Source organism: Dermacentor silvarum, chromosome 10 (assembly GCF_013339745.2).
Source record: "Dermacentor silvarum isolate Dsil-2018 chromosome 10, BIME_Dsil_1.4, whole genome shotgun sequence".
NCBI classification, from domain to species: domain Eukaryota; kingdom Metazoa; phylum Arthropoda; class Arachnida; order Ixodida; family Ixodidae; genus Dermacentor; species Dermacentor silvarum.
This window is the reverse complement of record NC_051163.1, coordinates 64348722-64368408: the sequence shown is the minus strand read 5'-3', so window position 1 is coordinate 64368408 and position 19687 is coordinate 64348722. Positions and strand designations below refer to the sequence as shown.

The following is a 19687-nucleotide window of genomic DNA, read 5'->3' as shown; positions in this document are numbered from 1 at the left end:
GCGCAGCCCTTCCATCGCGTATTTTTAGTCTGTTCTCTCCTCCTTTGGATACAGTGGCCGTCGTGAATTGATCTATTTTCTTGCTCGCTTTGGCATTAATATTGGTTTAAGCGTTCGCCACAGATGACGCCAACGCATCAATACCGCGCGCGCGCATGTGTGTTTTCGCGTGCGTGGTTCTTTCCTATGAAGTCCCGTGGTCCTCGCAGCTACCTGTGCAGGACACTTCTACACTTCGTCCACTTTAGGGGTCACGCCACGTATCATGTATCGTCCTGTTTCTCTTTTATGACGCTCTTAGTACAAAAACAAACTTTGCACCGGCAATACTATGTCGCGGTACCCTCTCGTATTTTTTTTTCTTTTTTTTTTACGGAGCTACATTTTGGTTAAATGTCCGAACCTCTTCTGAAACCACTTGAAAAGAAAAGCTTGCAAATGGTGCAGGCCAAATTTTGTTCCCGTCGATATACTTGGTTGGACATTGCAACTGAGATTAGCTGCAAATTTTTCGTTACTGCTCTCGGCGTCTATAATCTTGCACAAAGCGAGTTTTGAAGTTATCCGTATAATGGAATTGCATCTGCCAAACTACAGTGCATATATTTGCTCAAAGATAAAGACAAAATGCCATCACAGTGTACAAACAAAAGCACAAATGACGTGGCATCGGCGGAAGCAGTATGCGGTGAAAAGCTCGTAGTGTAATAGGAGGTTCCCATTTCCCTCACGAGTATACAAGTATGATGTACTGCCGCTCGTCACTGACAGCACGAACCCTCTCGAAGGCCTCCGTTTCTTGAGGCGCGTTCACGACCGCGGCACTGCACGCGCCGCGCAGACGCCTGCAACGCAAGCGCGCGCTTTTCTTCCGAGAAAGAACAAAGCTATCAAGAGATCCCTGCGTCACGTGAACGCGGTAGTCCAATAGGAAAAGAGCCAGCGCGCAAATCTAGGCACGGAAAGGAAAGAACGGTGGGGCAGGCGATACGACATAGACAGGAGACGCCGCTCCGACCGCGAGAGACATATGTTGTACGACGTCCCATGCCGTATCCCACGCGGGAGCCAGCCAATCGAAGCACGCTTGTTTTTTTTTTTTTTTTTTTTTTCGCTCGCTTCGTCGCTCGCTCCTCTACGGTTGACGGTTATATTAGCGTTTTCTCCATATGCCGCCGGCAGCTTATCGTAATTGACGAGGATATTGCCGTTATTTTTTTACAGTGTGGACTTCGTCGTCTTCACTTCGTATACTGTTGGAAACGAATCGGCATCTACATCAACCTCGGCTATGCTCGCGCCATTCCATCTCGCTCACGCCACCTTCTGGCCCCGCGTCTCAAAGACACTGCTCTCTTTTGCCGGCCACGCAGCTCTGCAACAGAGAAGGTGCGCGATGACAGGGAGGAGTTCGTGGAACGTTCCGCCGTCCCTGTACGCCATCACCGCCAACAACCCGACCCACGGCTTCGTCGAGAGAGCGGACCTGATCCCCAATGCCAAGAAAGGGGTCATCCCCCTCTCGATCGGCGACCCCACCGTGTTCGGCAACTTGTTGCCGTGCGAGGAAATTCTGGCACCCGTCGTGCCCAGCCTCCGGAACCCGAAGAACTACGGCTACATACCCAGCACAGGTGAGCGAAGAACGTTCGTGTACCTTGATATGACCACATGCACGACGTCGTGCAGGTCAGCCAGAAATAGCCACCTGTGCGACGCGACGGCCACGCCATGACCGGCGCGCGTGAACGGTGCGCGAAAGTTTTTAGGCTTAGGTTACACTGTAAAAATATTATTTCCTAAAAAAAGTGAAATTTTCTTACTAGATGCCTTGCCAGAAAATTTCGGTGTAGCTCTGCCTTCTATTTTGGATTTTTTTTGTTATTTAACAAGTTTTCTTTCTATTTCACTCTAAAAGAAATTTTCTGTTTAAGCACAATCAACCGGTTTTGTATTACAGAAGAAGCGCTGTTTTCTGTTTTGAAATTTTCTGCTACATTAGTAGTATTTTCTGTTTTCTTTTACAGCAAATGCATGTGTAAAAACAATTATCCACGTTCAGCCACAGAAGTAGTTCTGTTTTTCTGTTTATATTTTTTTCTGTTACTTCTTTTTTTTCTGTACCGCTGTACAGAATTGGGATGTGTAAAGACAATTTTCTGTCTTGATGTATAGAGAGCGAACCAGGAAGGTCGCTGAAGCCAAAGTTTCGGCAAGGGCATTTCTCTTCGTGAGGGCAGTTGCCGCCCTGACGAAGTAAATTTCACTTGTCGAAACGTTGGCTTCCTAGTTCGACCTTCCTTGTTAGAACCTTCCTTGTTCGACTACTGTTTCTCATTTCTAGCCTCCATCTTCCTGTGAACTTATTTCCTGTTTGAATATTTTATCGCACGTCACCAAAATATTGCAAAATAACAAATATCATGTAAACATGCAGTTTCTCTCAAGATGAAAGTTAGGCCATGTGGTAAAAGCAGAAAATATTTAACTGTTTAATATAATCGCAAGTATCGATGGTGTGAGTCTCAATTATTTTGACTTAACTCAGATTTTCGCGCTGCTTTTTTTAATATGCTCAGCAATTTTAACAAGGCCCCGTGTCGCAGACAATCCGGCGTCCACATAGGTGTCGGCGTCCGCGGCCCTCCGCAGGCCTTCCGCGTGGCGCAGAGCCGTTAGCCGGGGTGGGACTGCCCAAAGACATTCTGGAGCAATTTTCGGAGCAAGTAAAATTGTGTTTTGAAGCAGTTTGAAGCAGACAAAATTGCATTTTGGAACAGCCGACGCTCATGATGATAGCAGAAAATGTTCTCAAATTAAGCGGTCCAATCGACGGGGTAACATAATTTCTGGGTCAATATATGTCACCCCAGACCCAGAGAGCCGCAACCAACCCTGGGCTGGTATGACGTAAAACTATTCCAATCTGTTTTTTATTGCGATATCAATTTTATTGGTATGTAGACATTACAGGCGCATTTCTACCGTCGTCATCGGCGTCGGCATCGCCGTGATGTTCCGTATAAAGTTCAAAAGCGATAACACCGTCGCCGCGAGCAGTATACTGCATGTGCGAGTGAAAGCGTGCGAGGCTTAGTTCGCGTTGTTCGCCGTTTAGTTCGCGTTGAAGCAAGAGGCAGAACGAAGGTCAATTAACTCGATGCTGCTGCCGCACTTCCTCATTCCAGCTTTTTGACAGCGAGTGTCCGCGGTCATCGAGTAAGATGTGCTGAAGTTTGCTTGTGCGCGCTTGACGCCATGCCTGTTATTTAGTTAGTAAGCGAACGTTTACAAGTATACGAGTATACGGCGATGAAACTACTTGCCTTACTTCGTATATAGCTGTCCTACTAATTTGCTATCGCAATCGATGCTTCGCATGTTGGGCGGAACTCCTACTTTTTATTCCAAATCCGCCATTATAGCCATTCGTGAAAGGTCAAAACAGCTCAGGCCTCGCCCATATGGGCATAAAAACAGATTATAATAGTTTTACGTTATAGCGGCCTTGCTGACAAGACGCCTGCCCGCTGAACCCACTGCAGCCCGCGGCTGCCTAATATCTAGTTCGCACGCAGCGCCCTCAGCCTACTTTTTGTTCTTTTGCGCCTTAGCTAAGGAGTGCCGCGCCGCTCGGCCTGCTCAACCGGATTCTATTGCACTCTAAATACAGCCGCGCTGAACGCTCCGACAGCAGCGACAACAGCCGGGAATGGCCGCGCGCGCGCCGTCCACTTGCCGGAAGCGCCGAAAAGTCCAGTGTTATAAGCGCGAAAATTACGAGAAACTGCGGGAGGCGCCGTCGCGCGGTGTGCCTAATGTGAACGGCTTCACTCTTTTTCGGAGAACGAATGCGTTCGCCATTCGCGGCCACTGCCGGAGCACACATGCCGAAGCCGTTCTGGCGCAGCGTGGCGCAATTTCAGTGAATTTTCTGTGTTTGGCGCAGTTTGGCGCAGGAATTTGCGTTTGTATCAAAACGGCGCAATTGGCGCTGGAGTTCCACCCCTGTGGTAGTGAACTAATTGAATTTCTCAAAGTAAAATGCGTCAGAAAAATCTTAAAGTACGACTTAACCACAGCCTACAGACGTGATAGCGTGGTATTGTAATTTGAATATACAAGAAAACATAATTCTCCTACGCGGCAACACAAACACACACCCCTTCTCCAAAATTTCTACCATTCATACAGCGGCGCGCCCCGGTTATTTCCTTGCAAAAACACCATCCAGATGGCGCTCGCCTCCTCGGCAGCCTAAAGCCCCTTGATGTTAGAAAGTAGCGACACGCTTTGATCTACGCCGCCACACCCTCGCCGGCGCGGTCAACCTCTTCCTTTTCTCCCCCTCTTTCGCGGAGGCAGCGCATCCGCCACGCTGAATGGTTTTGGCGCTGAGCCGTGCTCCCTCAAGGGCTGCAGAAGATAGCGCCAACCTTTCCCTTTCCCTCAAGAACCACTTACCTACCTGAATGGCTGCGGCGCGCGAGACTACCCGGTCAGGTGACCCTGACGTCACGAAAACTGCGCGGAACTTGCTTTCGCGCGCCTTTGGTTTCTCCCGCTCGCCATGAGCAGTCCAAGTAGTGGTCGCCCTGCCGCTCCGAACGTGTGTTTCCCAAGTTTTTCCATCCTTTCGTAGGAATCTGAGCTTCGTTTTCAGTGAAAATGCCTTGCTGCTGCGCGTTTCAATGCAGCAGCAGGTCAGAGAAAGGGCAAGCCTTATTTTATATCCCCCGAGGTGAACGGAATGTCGTGCGTCGGAAGCAGTGGCTCCATAACATCTGGAGAAGGGATTTCGCCCCTTCTAAGCACGCCGTTCTTTGCGAGGCGAATGTTGCAGCTTTCCTCATATTTGCGGATGAAGTTGCATGAAGATTTTAATGCTCTTCGCATAGCCGGACTCTTCGTTCAGTTCAATACAGAGCACCGATAACTGTGCATATTGTTTTTTTCTTGAAGTGAGTCGGCTGAAATTTTTGTTGACTCTTCGACCCGTGACAAAGCTTTTTGTGTTTTCGCGCGTGCGTTAGTTTTCAAATGTATGTAATTTGTGAGTTAATGCCTGTAACTCATATTTTGTACTTGTGTGCGTGTGTGTGTGCGTGTTTGTGTATGTGCGTGCGTGTGTGCGTGTATGTGTGCGCGCGCGCGCGTGTGTGTGTGTGCGTGTGATCCTTGCGCCTGATACTTGTGAAGCCAAGGAACTATTTTACTCTTATTGCGTGCTTATTGTATCTTTGCAAAGTTTCAATACTGCGAGCATTTCTTTTTCTTTACGTACTTTATGTTGCGAAGGCATGAACCGCAATATATATGTAGATAAGTGGTATTATGCATTATTGGCGCATGCTCATTAAGTACAAGCCACGCGCTTCTGATAATCTCCCTCGATTCTGATTAACTTGCCATCTTGAAGTCTGTAAGTTAATTATCAAGTGCCAGTCTTAGCAGTTTCCGTGTAAGCAATCAGCCTTTTGTTGTTGTTGTTTTTTTTTTTTGAGAGAGAGACTTAGATTACTCCCACAGGTGATGGAATGTAATTTCTCGTCGTTTCATAGTGACGGAATACAGGCGCGTGTGTAAAGTTCTATGTTGGCTGTTTCGCAAACACAGCACGTATTTTGCACAGTGGCATTGGTACAAAGGCTTTTGGCCCACTCATTTTGGCGAATTCACTTTAAGTAAACTATCACATTTCTTCTTGGTTACCTTCTCTGAGCATTTTAAGAGCGAATATTGTGAACCAAATTCTAGTTTATACTCTACGCTGCTTATATTGTATGCACCCAATACACCTCCGCGTTACGGACAACCCAAGTGGCGACGTAGAGGTAAACAGCTCAGCCACTGCTTGGTACTCATTTTTTCGGAGCGCTTCCGCTTCTATTTATCGAAGCGTCCTCAAAAAAAAAAAAATGTCACGACGTTCTATCGGAAACGGACTTTCGTCATGACAGTTTCACAAGGGATAAATTCCCATACAACGCTTGAAAGGGCCGAATAAACAAGCGCGCGCATTGATTCTAATGCGGCTGCAGCGAGCCACTGGAGGGTTCAGCGCCGCGCCGGCCCGGTGAGGGGGAGAAATCCGAGGAGAATTGAGGAGGAAAGCGCGCGCGGGGGGGGAGAGTGTCGCTACTTTCTAACATCAAGGGGCTTTACGGCAGCCTAAAGCCCCTTGGTAATTTGAAAGTAGCGACACTCTCCTCCCCGCCGCGCTTTCCTCCTCGATTCTCCTCGCCCGCCGGCTACGCGCGCTGAGCACGGCACGCTATTGCGCCGGGGCTCCCGCGGACGGGCCGCAGAATTCGATGGAGGAGCATGATTTTGGGCCAGTTGTGCGCCCCAGTGGCGTTGAAAATTTTGAAAAATGGTGATAACAGCATGAAGAATGCTGAAGGCAACGTTTATGAGGAGGTTGGTTTCATCTTAAAGCCGTATGAATGACACACACTGATGTAAAAGGAGCTTTGAGGGGAGTTCTATACTCGTTATTTTTTTCTGCCACATGATACGCTGCTTTACTTTCTGCATCTGGTCCAATATTGCTTGAGGCAAATCGCTCTGTGTTTGGCAGTTTTTTCTTGCATGTGCGCGCATGTGCATCGCAGGGATTATATTCAGCGTGCCTTCTTATAATGAATTACTGGCGAGTGCATCGTCCGTCCATGTGTTTGTCTCAATGTCAAAGTAGCTTTTGAGCTGTGGTTTCTGCATTGAATAGGACGGTTGCGCAATTTCAGTGCGATGAAGCGGTGCCGGCAACCACTCATCGCCCACAATAACAGAAGCTGAGGAAAGGTATTTACAGATTATTCTTAGGCGTCGGTGTCAATGAAACTTAATATATACTCGGTATACCTATGGCAGAATGCATTCTATATTTTTAAGCAAAAGAAACGCCTCTGGATAAGGTATTTTGATAGTTCACACCGACATACCGTTAAATTATGTAGTAGGATAGTTAAAATTGTGATTTTGATTAGCGGGGGCCCTATTGCCGACGCATTGTAGATTGCGGGCAAGCATGCGGTGGCGACAGGCTTTGCGTAAAGGATCATAGTGTCGTTGGCTGCGTCGTTGAGCGACCGAGATCATTATTGCTGAAATTATTAGAGGCGGGACAAGGAGCAAGCAGCAGCAATCACTTAATACTGCTAGTTCGAGGATCATGCCGCTGTCGAGGGGCTTCCTGTGCTTCACGACAGGTCGGTGGGAGAAAATTGTTAGAACTGCGTTGGGCTTCAGGTTTTCTTTTTTCCAAGTTCTAGTAATATGCGTGGCTCAAATTGGTATTCAGTGAAATGTAGCTAGAACATTAATCGAAGAGTTAATCACTCAGGCAGGATGAATAAAACGTCCTGTATACAAGTACAAGTGGCTGATACGCTGCAGTGCTAAACATTATTGCCTACATAATATTACCTGCATTGCTACATCATAACCATAATCATTATTTATTGCTCAACCTTCGTATTCAAAGCGCATTGATACAATAAAATCAGCTCGTGTTAGATGGATGGAAAAGGCTTGCCTACAGAACAAAACCGAAGAAGGTTATTGTAAGGCATCCGCTATTAAAGCGAAGATTCCCGGCCTCCGCCTAGAAGTCAACATCAAGGGTGCGCGATCGCGTCCGGCACATTGCCTGTATCAGTGAGAAAACCAAATAATAATCGTCACCCACTCACGCGTGCTTGGAAGCCCAGTTCAAAGCAAATTCAAGAAATGAAAAAGATTACCAGGTGTCTTTAGCTATCGCGTAAGAGACGCCAAGGCCAGTTTTGTAAAATCTACTGTAATTCACCTCAATCCACACTAATCCACCTTCACGCACCTTATTCGACCGTAGTCCACGCTAATCCTCCTTAATCCTCCTTAATCGATCTTAATCCTCCTTAATCCACCTTATTCGACCTTAATCCACCCTAATCCATCTTAATACACTTTAAGCAACTTCAATCCATCTTAATCCTCCTTCAGGCACGTTAATATACCCTATTCCTCCTTATTACATATTGATCCACCCTAATCCAACTTAATCCTACTTAATCGACCCTAGCCCTCCTTATTTAACCCGACCTTATTCGACCTTAAACCACCTTAATCCAATCATTAATCAGTCATGAACTTACTTTGCTAATCATTAATAATCTATTATACACGGCTGGACATGATTTGGCTCGCTTCTGGCCTTCATTAGGTCACGTTACTTTCTGTACCTCAAACGCTCACCTTAAAACATATCCAACTGAGGGTCTCGCCTCAACATGTGGACTAGCTGGCGCTCATTACCTGCAATACCACGGGTATACTTCCCACTAATGTTTTTCAGGTTCTACATTCATTGTATTTAAGTGACTGAGACACACGTCGAAGCTGTAAATAGCTCCTCTACAAGCTGCTATTCCGATTTTCAGTAAAACAGGCAACGGATCCTAACAATCACGAAAAGTGCTATCGAGAAGCTGTATCTTCGGGTATACTTGTTCGGTGGAAACCAGAATCTATAATGCTGCATTTCCGATTGAATAACAGTTGACGACGTGCGAGGTGATGGAGTCCCAGCAGAATATGCTACATTCTGAGAAGAATCCCATTTTTATGCAACGTACAAATTGCCGCAACAAAAACGCTAATGAGCAGGCCGGAAGAATTGAAAAAATGCAGCATTAGGGGATGCTTTGATATGAGCAATAAGAAAGGCGCCTTACCTCGCAAACAATACTGTTCCTTGTCGGAACAAAGTTCTTTCGGCGAATGTTGTGCAGCCACTGCTTCTTGCGCAAGCCATCACGCTTTCCATGCGGTGTTGTAAAAACAGCATAACCATCATCACGCTTCTTGCTGCAGTTACATGCGCAGCAGCACGGCATAGCGCTAGCAGTCAGTGCACGAAACAGCGTGCAATGTTAGCGTGCGACGTTCCGAGCCAACGGAGCTAAGGCGCAAAATGGCGCGAACGAAAAAGCAAAACACAAGCAAAACACAAGCTCCGCTCGTTTCCAAGGGAAACGGCAGGGAGACCAATCATCGTGCAGGAAAACGGGCGCAACACCATCTGCCGCGGAGGGGACTCGTGAGGGGCAAGGAGGAGGCGAGGAGGTCGCGCGCCGGCGGCACAGTACAAAGAGTGGCGGTACTTTAGAATTATCAAAGGGTTTACGGCAGCCTAGGGAACCTAGATGCAAACTCATTTAGGTTCGCGTGGTGACAGTCTTTGTAAGGGTACTTTCCGGCGCCAGCTAAATTGGCAGGTTAAATTTTCCGACAAATTATAAGATGTGGGGCACAAAATGGCGAAAGACCAGCCCACAGACCCCGTTTCCCGCAACCGTGGGTGAGGTGAAACTAACTTTTTTAATAAACATTGGCCTCAGCAGCCAGAGACATACAGCGTATCTAAGCGCAGTACACGGCACATCTACCTTTTAGTTAAACAGGCTAGTAAGCGCAGTCTTTACTACAGCACACTTCGAAAAACACCCTTTATATATCAGGTACAAGGGAAAGCCTAATTAAGGCAACGACAATGCTTAATGCAGTTCATACTCTTGGCGTGACATAATACTACCACGAGCATGGCACCGTGCCTCATAACTTCTTACTTTGTGCGACAGATCTGTTAAAATAAAAGGAAAAGAGAGCTAGTATATTAAAGCTGTACGCAGGTTTCATGTGCGCATTAGTATAAAATAAAATTAAAGAAATTTAATAACATCGTGTGCCAACATGTGAACGTCAGAGCGTGACAAAAAGAAAAAAAAAGAAATAAAAGCAGGAATGCGCTGCAACTTCGAGTGAGATTGGGAACCAAAATGGCTACCCTGCAAGTTTGGCGGTAAATAGCGGTAAAAGTTTTGGGATTGTCACCATCCCAAAGAAGCGCTTGCATGCCGGTTGCCTATGGCAGCCGCACGCGGAGGCGAAGTTGGAGAAAAAGTTCCGGCTCTATTCCACCCTGTGAAAGCGGATGTATACAGAAAAGCTGTTGCCAACGTTACACAAGCGCCACCACCAGAAGGCGTCGCGCCGTCGAGATCAATGTAGCAGTCCACGACCTCGTTCGTGCCCTTTCCTTTGTGCTTCGACGCCGTAGTGCACGTTCGCGGCTTCCATACGCTTGCGCATAACCCGCGTTCACGATGTGAACGTCATTGTAATTATAGTTGACAGTCCTGCCCTGATGTCGATTACGTTCGCAGCACACACTGCGCGACCGATGCAACGGACAGATACATCGTGCGCACACATTCGTCGCCTGCGCACGCAGGTGTGTAGGAGTGCAGCATATATCCTCATACTCGTAGATCCTCCGGTTGGCGCGAGTGCGTTATTGAACTAATTCGATGTGACAAAGTGAAGTGCGGCACAAAATTTGTAAAGTACGACTTATACACAACCTGCATGCATGATAGCATCGGATTGTAATTTGAACATACGAGAAAACATAATTCTGTTACGCGGAAACTAAAATTAAACAAGGAGACAAAAAATTTCTTTGTCGACGTACACGCACGGACGCAGAAAATTTGCCAGGGTAGCCATATACAGCTTCGATGTAAAAAGAAAGCTGCAGTTGCTAGGAAGCCTGCCAAGCAGACTGGGTATCTTTGAATGCTATCGCGTTCCACTCTTAAAGGTGAAGCTTAAGCGTCCTCGAAATATTTTCTCTCAGTGGCTGTAAGAAAAATGTAATTTAGGACACTGTAGAAGAAAACGATTTTTATTGCGATAGCAATTACATGGGCACTCCAGGTGTATTTCTGTCGTCGCTGTGAGGTTCCGTATAAAGTACAACGGCGATAACTGGGTCGCCGCACGCTGTATGCTGTATGTGCGAGGGAAAAGCGTGCGAGGGTGAACCTACGATCGCGGCTCAATCTCGCGCACGCAAGGGAAGTAAGCGGGGTGGAAGTGCGCCCTCTTCCGTCGCGCGCTGAAGGCTCCGGATGAAGGTATGGAGGAAGGGGGGGAGGGGGGGTTCTACTCCGGCCTGCCTGGACCGTTGCATCTTGCAAGCCATCTGCGACGGGAACAGAGTCCGCCATGCGCTGTGTTTTCTCGGCTTAGTTCGCGTATGCGAGAGGCAGCACGAAGGACAATTCGCTCGTTGCTGCTTGCGCGCTTCCTCACTCCAGCGTTTTGACAGCGAGTTTCCGCGGTCATCGAATGAGATGTGTTCATGCTTGCTGTGCGCGCGTGACACCATGCTTGTTAATTTAGTTAGTCTACCTTCGTGTACAAGTTTATATTGGCGATAAAGCTAATCTTCATCCCGTATAGCTGTCCACTAAATTGTCTATCGCAATCGATGCTTCGCCTTTCGGTCGAAACTGCAACTTTTTTTATTTTCATCAAAAGCTCCTTTAACAGATAAATATGAAAACACGAATAATAACAGAGCTGCTTGTGCGCTCTAGGTTCCGAAAACAAGCAATATACAGTTTTCCTCCACTTGATATAACAGCTTAAAAGTCAATTTACCAGGCTTACATATATTTGCGCTTGCCATGGATCGCACGTGTGCGTAAAGGAAGGAATGGAAAAAAAAGTGCATTCTCTTTCAAAGCAAGGTAGGCCAAGTAAATAAATACGCACAACTTTGCGTTTAATAGGCACTGATAGGCAATTTATTGAACTCTCCCGACCCTGTCAGTAAAATCCTTTTCAATTAGTGATCGCGTGTATTCATGCGCAATTTCGCGGAACACACTAGTACAGAGAACTAGTACACTGTAACAATAGCATCAAGCTGGGTGTGCGGTACGTATTAGGCATCATCCAAGATGTGCGGCGTGTATTATGTCACAGTGTCCAGATATTGTGAAGTGATTCTTTTGTGTGAATAGTAGTGAACAAAGCCATGCAGTTTGCGGAAAAATGAGTACCGTGTGCGAAGCCACTTGCAAATAATTTTTATTATACCAGCCAGTTCACTATTTCTTTTGAGGTAACTGCAGAATATTAATTCGTGGCCAGACAGTGGCAGTGTGTACACATTGAAGCAAACAGTGCTCGCCATGGGGCAAAATGTGCCGCACCCATACACTAACACAACATGTACAAAACACACACGCACACAACACGTGCAAGAAACACACGCACACAACATGTACAAAACACACGCATGCACACACACACACAACCGAGACACTGCTCCAAGTTGGTGTTCGCTGTTTGTTTCGAAAATGTAGAAGCCCATACAGAACACTGCACTGATAAGCTTCTTTTTATTGTTGTCAGTATGCACTAAGCTAGGTGATGTGTGAACCTCAGGTTCATTAAGGCATCTCTGGTTGTCTTTTTTAAATACTGCTAATAATACAAAAAGGTGCATTCGAAATGACTATTGCTTCATTTTAAAGGAGCCAGCAGTCAATGAAGACAAAGAAAGCAAGTGATACCATGTGGGGCTCCGCCAATTCAGCTGTAGGTGTATCTGCCACCCTCCCGCTATCTTGGTTGTCTTGTTGCTTTTGTTTTTATGCATGTCACCTATTCATGACAATAACCCCGTAACAATATTAACAAACCAGTGTGTAACTATCTTTGAAGCATCTCTTAAACCATGCAGCTAGTTATAATGTTATATCAAGAACGAATATTCCCGTCCTCTCATGACTTCCTTTATTATAACTCTTCTAAACTATCTAACCATTAACTTTATCGCACATGTGACAATTGCGGAATTAAAGCCGATCAGCGGAAAAGTGATGCTTGTTTAGAGGAAATAGTAAATCTAGCACCCCTTTCGAGATGATGATGATAATTTATAATTAATAGCATCATCATTATCAAACTATTTCTGTCTACAGCAGAACGAAGGCTTCTCCCAGTGATCTCCCAAGCGTACCTGTCTTCTTTTCGGCCTCGTATCTTTTGCGCTGTTTTTTCTTCAAGTATTGTCGTCGCACGGGCAGGGTACGTTGGACATTTTGCAACGCCAATGAGGAATCTGCCACATTTTGTAGACAAGTAAGATGAACAAATGAGGTTATGAGTCGTTTATGTTATACGTGGCATCCTTAACTCTACTTAAGGGGATGCAATAAGCTTTGTGCAAGTAGTGTTCTTCACACGGGCTTTAATTTATTTATCACTCGTGGATGCTCGCTAGTTCCTTAAAATCGCGGCATGTGTACAACCGTTACGTGACCGCACGTGGGAAATCTTGCGCACGCGGTGTACCGACCGAATCAGAACTCATAAAAATGATTGCCCTCGATGTGACAGACGATTGCACGACATAGAAGTCAGGGAGATTTTACAAGAGCTAATATAATGGGAATGCATGATAACAGTGCCCACCTGGAAGTGAGATGGTTCTTGTTCGTGAAGAAGACAAAAATTACGCTATTTTCTGCATGGGGAGAGCAGGGCTCTATGCCAATCTCGGAACGTTGCATGAATGAAAGCATAGAAACAATACACTCACTTTTTTCAGGCGCACTTGCTTCGTGGCTGTATATTCGAAAACAATGGCGTTAGCGACAAAGCAACGCCGCGTGCAGTTTCCATAATAAAACAAAATCACACACCGGACGCGGCGGTAATGGCGGTAACGACGACGCAGGCGAAACGCATCGCGAGACGTCTTCGACGAGACAATGGAGAGAAAGACAGAAACGCATGCCTGGAGAGGGAGAGCCCGTAAACGCACTGCCCTTCCATCGCGTGTTTTTAGTCTGTTCTCTCCTCCTTTGGATACAGTGGCCGTCGGGAATTGGTCTATTTTCTTGCTCGCTTTGGCATTAATATTGGTTTACGCGTTCGCCACAGATGACGTCAACGCATCAATACCGCGCGCGCGCGCGCGCGCGCGTGTTTTCGTGTGCGTGGTTATTTCCTATGAAGTCCCGTGGTCTTCGCCGCTCCCTGTGCAGGACACTTCTACACTTCGCCCATTTTAGGGGTCACGCCACGTATCATGTATCGTGCTGGCTCTTTCCTGTTTCTCTGTTATGATGCTCTTAGTACAAAAACAAGTTTTACACCGGCAATAATATGTCGCGATGCCGTCTCGTAAGCGGACGAGATACTTTTCTTTTTTTACAGAGCTACATTTTCATTAAATGTCTGAATCTCTTCTGAAACCACTTGAAAATAAAAGCTTGTAAAATGGTGCAGCCATCATTTTTTCTTTGTTCACGTCGATATACTTGGTTGGACGTATCAACTGAGATTAGCTCCAAATTTTTCGTCACTGCTCACGGCGTCTATGATCTTGTACAAAGCGAGTTTTGAAGTTATCCGTATAATAGAATTGCATCTGCCAAACTACAGCGCGTATATTTGCTCAAAGATAACGAAAAAATGCTATCACAGTGTACAGTGTACAAGTATCTCCCATTACCCCAGTCTGGCGCCAGGTTGTCCCACCTTACGTCTTTCGAGACGTTTAGGATATCCGGCCGTAAAGTCTGCAATGAAATTCATGGGCGTTCCCGAACAGCTTATAGCTTCCCGAATACATGCACAAAACGTTTAAGGGTGATTTTAATAGTAATGCCAATGCATTTTAACGCGATAGCGTTAAGGGCCCCGTGTCGCAGAAAATCCGGCGTCGGTGTCGGCATTGGCGTCGGTGTGGATGCCGGCGTCCGTGGCGGAAGGAATCGTCCCCAACCACCCTGACCACGCAGGCCCTCCGCGTGGCGCAAGGTGTTAGAGAAGGAGAAAATCATCCGGAACCACTCCGACCACGCAGGCCCTCCACGTAGTGCAAGGTTTTGGCGAACAAAAATTGAATTTATCACAGTGAAATCCGTCAGAAAAACGGTAAAGTACTACTACAACCACATCCTACAAACATGCTGGCGTAGGATTGTAATTTGCATGTACAAGAACACAATTTTTAAAGAGGAAACTCAAACAGAAACCCCTTTTCCAGCATTTCTACCATACCAACAGCGGTGCGCTCAGGTAGGGTACTTGCGAAAATCATATCAAGATGGCGCTCACATCCTCGGCAGGTCAAATTGGGTCTTCGCCTGCCTAATGCGTTTTGGGCACGCGCGCGCGTCGAGGCAATAGCAAACAATTATTAAAATAATAAAAAAGGGTGCTAGGGCCTTCACATTTTAATATAAGAGGACCTATATTGCCCCTGGTAAAACGTCTTCCCGGCAATGCATTTCTGTTTAAAAGTGAAGCCGACTTTAAGGGGATCGGTTTAAGCTTGGTCTTTGTAAGCTGGCTTTCCCATGTTCTGTGTTGCAGTGAAGCCTACTGAAAGAAAAATGCGATGCGAACGGGGCCCGATAACGCTATCGCGTTCCACTCTTGAACGCGAAGCTTAAGCGTCGTCCAATTTTTTTCGGTAGATTTTGGAGACGGATGTCTCGAAATTGGCGCTAGTTGTCGAATTTCTGCTACAGAGCAATGGCTTGATTATTGCTTGGCTTCAATTTCGAAATTGAAACATTCCCTAAAGGAGAACAATTAGGAATTCATTCAGTGAATCGTTTTAATTACTCACCAGGACATTGCGATTTGTAGCTCAAGCAAAGTTCAATTCTTTAGGTGTTTCGCCGCAACCGGTCGTATTGCGCTATATGCTCCATGCGCTTTTTTTTTAATTCTCACTCTACAAAAGAAACACGCCGCACACACACACACACACATACACGCACGCACGCCCTCGCACGCACACACACACAAACACATGCACGCAAACACACACGCGCGCGCACACACACACACACACACGGACACACGCACGCGCACATGCACGCAAGCACACGCACGCGCACACAAACACGCACGCGAGCACGCACACACACACACACACAGACGCACGTACGTACGCACGCACACACACACACGCCCGCACACCCACTCACGCACGCGCACACACACAGGCACACTCACGCGCACACACACACACTCACGCACGCACACGCGCACGCCCGCGCACACGCACACACACACATGCACGCTCACGGACGCGCACGCACGCACGCACAAACACACACATACACGCCCCCACACACGCGCACACAAACACGTAGGCACACACACACACACGCGCGCGCGTCATTTGGCTGCCATCTCTGTTCACAGTCTTGCATTTCTTATGGCATATTCGGGTGGTCGTGTTAGAGCGCTCTAGTAACACTACGAAGCTCATCTAAAATGGATACGAAGCGTTACCATTGGCACAAACGGGTTCCTCTGATGATAACAAAGGAGGATCATGACTTCCATTCCCGGTTATTGTCGTAATACTGCTTTAAGGTTGTTTTTGACCACTTTTGTAGCACAATAAATATTATGTTATAGGGTGGATGTTCGCTCCTCGTAGAATATTCGACCAAATGTCAGAGGGTGAATAGATAACACGCGAAAAAGAAACTGAATGGAGGAGGGGGAGGCGTTGCAAGATAGTTTAAGCCCCGCCCCCCTCCTCTAATCAAAAGCCCTGTGCATGCCTACCTACGTGTACAGGTGCACTTGATGGTGTACCCTGCATTTTTGCAAGGAACAAACCGCGATGGGCCCCTGTATGAATTGTAGAAGTGCTGGAGAGGGGGTTTGTGTTTGAGTTTCCGCGTAAGAGAATTATGTTTTCTCGTCTATTGCGATTAAGGTCGAACTTTACTGTTTTTCTGGCGCATATTATTTTGGTAAATTCAATTAGTTTACTAACGCCTCTGCGCCACCTGTGTGGTCGGGGTGGTTCGGGATGATGTTTTGGGCTGCGGACGCCGACGCATACGCCTACGCCAACACCGACGCCGCATTTTCTGCGACACGGGGCCTTTAACGCTGTCGCATCAAAACAGAGACCTTTGAACATTCTCCTGGCGTTACAAATGATTTCTTTATCTCCAGGAGTAACAGCAGCCAAGGAAGCCGTTGCTGAATATTCGTCGAACGGTGGAGTCAAGGTGAAACCACAGGTTGGTGTTTGTTCAAAGCGAACGGAAGCGCATGATTTTAAAGGGACACTAAAGAGAAACAGGAAGTTCAGCTGGAATAAAAGAGGGACCTTCAGGAATGCATGCAGTTTTTGTTGGGTGCAAAAATATGAATTATTAGCGGAGAAATTCGTAAACAAAGACCAAATATCTCTTCCTCAATTTCTCTCACCCCAGATTTGGCGCTGAAGCAGTGTCGTCACAGATTTCATTGCTCTCAGCGAATCAGAATGCGCCATGATACGTCACCCCTTGCGTAAACGGCCGAGGCGCTGGATGCATCATGGCTGCATGCATGGTCGCTGCGTTTGCGTTCGCCGCGATGGATACCGTTGCTGCCGCTGAACCTTGCAACGAAGAGCTCGCCAGGGAAGCAGGACTGCATTTCAGCGATATTCAGTGAAACGGAGCGCGAAATGATCCTCCGTGCTCGAGCGGTAGGTGTTTCCGCGTGCGATGGTGGTGAGCCGCCGGCCGCGCTTGCGGAAAACAGAGCTTCGTTTTCGTCGACGGAAGGCGAAGCGTCCGGTCCGCCAGGCAATGATGTTTCCGACCGAACAAGCGTAGAAAGTTGCGCACGTACTCGGTATGGTTATTTCGTGGCTTTATTTAATGACATTCAGCACTCACCGAGCCGCCAGTTTGCTGCTGCAGGGGCACCGGTAGGGGGTTTGATGAAGGCCGCATTGAGCAAACAGCTGCTCGAGAAAGGACTGGCCTCTGTGGCACGCCAAGATACTTTCGAGGGCAAGATTATACACATAATCCGAGGGCGAGAAATGCAGAGAGCACACCATCGGTTTCTCTGGCTCTTTTGCCGTTTTATCATCGGCAGAGCACTGAGCCATTGCGAACGCCGGGGAGCCGGGGCTCTCCGCGCGACACCACATGAAAGGACACAATCGAGTCAACACTGCCGCTGCCCCTGAGCAAGCGCCTTGAGCCATTTATACAGCCCTCAACACTACACACACGAGGCATATTCTAGCTGTTTCCCGCGAAGTCAACGTTTTTGGAGCCACGCAACACGCAACCAAACACCGTAGAGCGGAACAGGCGCGCGCGACGATGCCATAGATGCATTGACCAAAAACGAAACTACGAAACTATCACGGCCGCATGTATTGCCATGCCATTTTTTCTTATTTATTTAATTTTGTGCTATACTTGTACTTCCTCGCTTGAAACGGTTTAAAAAGTTGGCAAATGCTGTTTATGTACGTTTAAGGTGTATTTCATTTTGTGTTTTATTAACAGCGATAAATCGCTCTCGACCAATCGCGACCGGCCTGCATTTGTAATCTCCGACGTCACGAACGTGTAGTGCGGGAAATTCGAAAGGGCGTCAGCACCTATCCTTCAGTTTTTCGCTATTTTCTCGCTTATTAAACATCTGTTTGCAGTAAGAATGGTATGGCTGTGATCGTGAAAGGATAATCTACCATTTAGGCTCAACTTCCGGTTTCTCTTTAGTGTCCCTTTAATAACCCGCAGTGCGTGTACTTAGACATAGGATGCCTGATTGGCCCATTTGGGAGAAGGAGTTAATGGGAAGGGCACAAGCTTCGCCGCATTCGCTGGGACCCGGTCACATGACTAGCTCAAACTTTTGTTAGAGGCCACTCTCCCTGGTGAACCCTGGAAAGAGACCGGTGGTAGGGGTGAGCCTCTGGTCGGATCCAGTTCTCGTAGAGTCATTGAACGAGGCTGAATCGATGTGTATGACTTGTGTACCGTCACAGCCCCAACGTGTATCTTATGGGCAGTCTTGTGTTGACCAAATTCCCGTGCATTCTCGTGCTTATCAAGATCCGACGAGTGCCCGCTTCTCCAGAAACGCCCATCGTGAACATGGAGGCATGAAAATACCTTTTATTGTCAGAGCCACTTTTTATGCAAGATAATTTCCCTCTAGAATGATGTTCCTAGGACTCATGTTCTAAAGGGGAAAAAAGGTGGCGTGCCTGAAACGCCTGCGGCGACCATAGAAACACTGACAGTAACTTAAGTATCCTTACGTGATTTGAATTCGAAAGCATTGTGACTTCTCTAATTTGTTGCGTCCATAATACGTGACGTCATACACTGTCGCGTGTCCTTCACAGCTCTACCTTAAACCACCTTAATCAACTTAAATACTCATTGCTCTAATGTGTAGCAACCTTAAACCGCTTTAATCCACCTTAATCCACTTTAAGCCACCTTAATACACCTTGCTCTATACTGTACCTTTTTATCAACCCTAATCCACCCTAATCCAAGCTGATGATTATCCTTGGCAGCACTCGTTGAGGACAACGCCGGCTTTTCTGCCTCGTGGGACATAGTATTATGCTTTCGCATTAAAAGCCGCAAAGACGTAATTTTCCCGGCACCGTTCTTGTGTAAGACAGTTGCGCACAGGGCGATAGGCGAGCCTTAACAATTGTGCGCAGTAGTCCGGGAAAAACAGATCCACAGAGATTCCAACGAAAATTACCGTATAGAGAACCCTGGCGCTGCGAATCCTTCAGATAGCATAGTAATGATGGTCGATACATGAATTTGTCTGATCTTAGGGATTGTGGCTTCAGAGGTTCTTGTGTGTTTTTTTTTGTTTCTTTACTGCGTCTTGTCTACCCTTATCGGCCTAAATTTTGAAGCGATCTTACATTTTTAAATGCAGGGGGCAATAAAAATACGCGCACATGCAGGAGTATTGCGCGTTGTTGCGCTTATAAAGCTACATTTTGGCGAAAACGAACAATTTGCTATCCTTTCGA

The 19687-nt window shown here is 46.9% G+C and overlaps 1 protein-coding gene across 4 annotated transcripts in view; it reads left to right on the top strand.

Annotated features, from left to right (window-relative positions):
- Window positions 1-1199: 1199 nt before the first annotated feature.
- LOC119465871 (tyrosine aminotransferase) overlaps window positions 1200-19687 on the top strand; it is an 84167-nt gene continuing 65679 nt past the window's right edge. For 3 of the 4 annotated variants that reach the window (XM_049657111.1, XM_037726349.2, XM_049657110.1), the window contains exons 1-2: window positions 1200-1634; window positions 16840-16907. In XM_049657111.1, coding sequence (XP_049513068.1) covers window positions 1292-1634; window positions 16840-16907 — 411 coding nt within the window. In that variant the 5' untranslated portion in view covers window positions 1200-1291. The remainder of the gene's footprint in view (window positions 1635-16839; window positions 16908-19687) is intronic. The other variant, XM_037726348.2, reaches the window with a different exon arrangement.